At 46.4% G+C, this 2,500-nt stretch overlaps 1 protein-coding gene across 1 annotated transcript in view; it reads left to right on the top strand.

The window, feature by feature from the left end:
• The window catches only part of fhl3a (four and a half LIM domains 3a), a 46,872-nt gene that overhangs the window by 39,347 nt on the left and 5,025 nt on the right, over positions 1-2,500 (top strand). Inside the window, exon 3 of the mRNA XM_062539337.1 lies at positions 517-691. Within this exon, the coding sequence (XP_062395321.1) occupies positions 517-691 (175 nt within the window). The remainder of the gene's footprint in view (positions 1-516; positions 692-2,500) is intronic.

The following is a 2,500-nucleotide window of genomic DNA, read 5'->3' as shown; positions in this document are numbered from 1 at the left end:
CAGACACTGGGTGTCAAGCAAGACTTCATAGTATATTTCAAGTCAACATTGGCTTTGCCCTCCTTTACTATTTTAAGCTTTGTGTTACGCTTTCCTTTCTAATTCATGATAGCGTACAGTATGTCATGTGTTAACTCTATTTTAACTATGCAGTGTCTTGATTGTGCTACCAATATGTGAGTTTGCCGTCTCTTTAGTCATTTTCTAATCATTGTAGAGAGAGACTATGGGACATGAGGTCCATGTTCTGACAGGAACACTGCCAGAGCACTTCTGAACAGTAGACCACCTGCTGAGGTCACATGATCACACAGCAGTGGTCGAGTAGGGTCAACTGTCCAGCTTGGGTTTGAATCCCGAATAAGGCATCGCAAATATTTATTGCTTTGGATAAAAGCGTTTGCTAAATACAAGTCTCTTAACTTTGGCTTTAATCTAGCAAAGCCACCTTCTCCTTTGCTTCTTATACAGTGTGTAACCATCTGGCTTTTTCTGTGTTGCCCTGCCTTTCATTAGGAGCTGTTCTATGAGGACCGGCATTACCATGAGCACTGCTTCCGCTGTTTCCGCTGCGACCGCTCGCTAGCCGACGAGCCCTTCACCAGCCAGGACGACGCGTTGCTGTGCAACGACTGCTACTGCAACGAGTTCTCCTCCAAGTGTGTGGCCTGCGACAAGACTGTCATGCCAGGTGAGGCCAAACGCAAACAACCCCGCATGGCATCTCTCTCTCTCACTCAGCAATCACAGAAATCTCTCTATCTACCTATCTCTCTCTCTCTCTCTCTCTCTCTCTATCTCAGTCAGAAATCACAGAAATCTCTCTATCTACCTATCTCTCTCTCTCTCTCTCTCTCACTCAGAAATCACAGAAATCTCTCTCTATTGCTCTCTCTCCCAGGAATCACTTGCTCTTTCTCTACTACTCTCTCTCTCTCTCTCTCTCTCTTCACTCGTTCCCCCCTGGTGCTCTTGAATGCCACGTACACTTTTCACCCAGGATGATCTGATGCTGAACCGCCGCTCAAAGGCTGATGCGGGTTCGCAGGCCTCTAAATGTGCCCCCTGAACCACAGGCATGCGTGTAACATTAGATCAGACGCGTTATAAAGGCCTCCAGAGCGCCTCTGAGCTGACTGGCAGCAAAGGAGGGTGCAAATGGCATGACTGAGGTGACAGAGAATGAGTGAATGACTGAATGAATGAATGATGGAGGGGAAGAAAGAGGGGAAAAGGTAGAAGAGAGAGCCCAGAGAACGAAGGGATGGCGTGGTGTTTAGCAGGACGTGTCGAGGTTGGGAGGGACTGAGTAATTGCCAGTTCGCTTGACTTGCTGTCTCTCAGCCAAATCCCTGGGCCTGGACAGCTGCCATGGCCCAGATGATAGCGGAAGATAAGTCCGTAAAGTATTTCAGAGGGACTGCAGCGGCCAGCGCACTCGTAAAATAGCCAATGATAATCGGGGAAAAAATGACGAGCATGTTTTATTTTTCAAGCCTCGCTTTCTCTTGTCAGTACAAGGGCTTTTTCTCTTTTTTTTCCTGCTCACTATGAAGAAGACCGTGTCAGTTACTGTGCAGTAATCCTGCAGTGTGCAAACTCTTGTGCCAGACAAATGCTTTTGTTCTCACACCTCCTAGGGAAGATCCGTTGGCTTCGGATCAGAGGAAGCTTGTTGTATAGATTAACCTATATTCTGTAGGATGAGGTGCTCAAAGGTGTAATTGTCTGTCTCAGTGATAAAAGGAGGAAGGAGTCATTTCTACTTTACACATCAATTTTGCTTTTACATGTTGAGTCAAACCAGCTTAGAATACCCATTCATGTCTTTATGGTCCTCCCTGCTGTCCTTCAGAATGTATTATCAGATGGCAAGGGTCAGTCGGACTATGTTCTAATATTACATCTCAGTCCTCGAGCTGACGTTAAGTGCTTGTATCCGCGCTTCGACAGCGTGTCGGGTTTATTATCCTCGTAAGTTTGGAGGTTAATGTCTCTAACAGTTCTCTCAGGATTTTTACAAAATGGGAAAGACGATGGCTTATCACACAGGAAAAGACGATGGCTTATCTCTTGGTGCTCCAGTCCATTTTTCTTCAATCAGATGAACGCCTTTGAACATTGAGAGCGCTTAAATCTTGTGGTATAAGGCCTTTTTTGGTCTCTCCTTGTTTTCCTCTCATTCCGTCTTTTGTCGACGCTTTCCCCTTTATTTCAGCGGACTGTCCTTCGAGTAAAGTCGTTGAGTTACAAGTGGGATTATAATGTGGCCCATCTCTCCTTCTCGGAGTAAATCTACACGCTTTCTGCTAATAGGCTGTCTTTGAGGAGCCCTGCGTGAGTCTTTTGATCTGGGCGAAGTAGTTAAGGGTGGTGGATTACACAGGTCATCCGTCAGCCCCTCTCATCATCAGATATCTCTCCCTCCCGCTGTCAGCGGTCTGCCCTGAACCCCCCAACTCTTCCTGACCTCCACCATTAAAGTCTTTATGTTGCATCA

This window comes from Sardina pilchardus, chromosome 6 (genome assembly GCF_963854185.1).
Source record: "Sardina pilchardus chromosome 6, fSarPil1.1, whole genome shotgun sequence".
In the NCBI taxonomy this organism is placed as follows: Eukaryota; Metazoa; Chordata; class Actinopteri; order Clupeiformes; family Clupeidae; genus Sardina; species Sardina pilchardus.
Note: the sequence above shows the minus strand (reverse complement) of the source record. Positions and strands in the feature narration are given on the sequence as shown.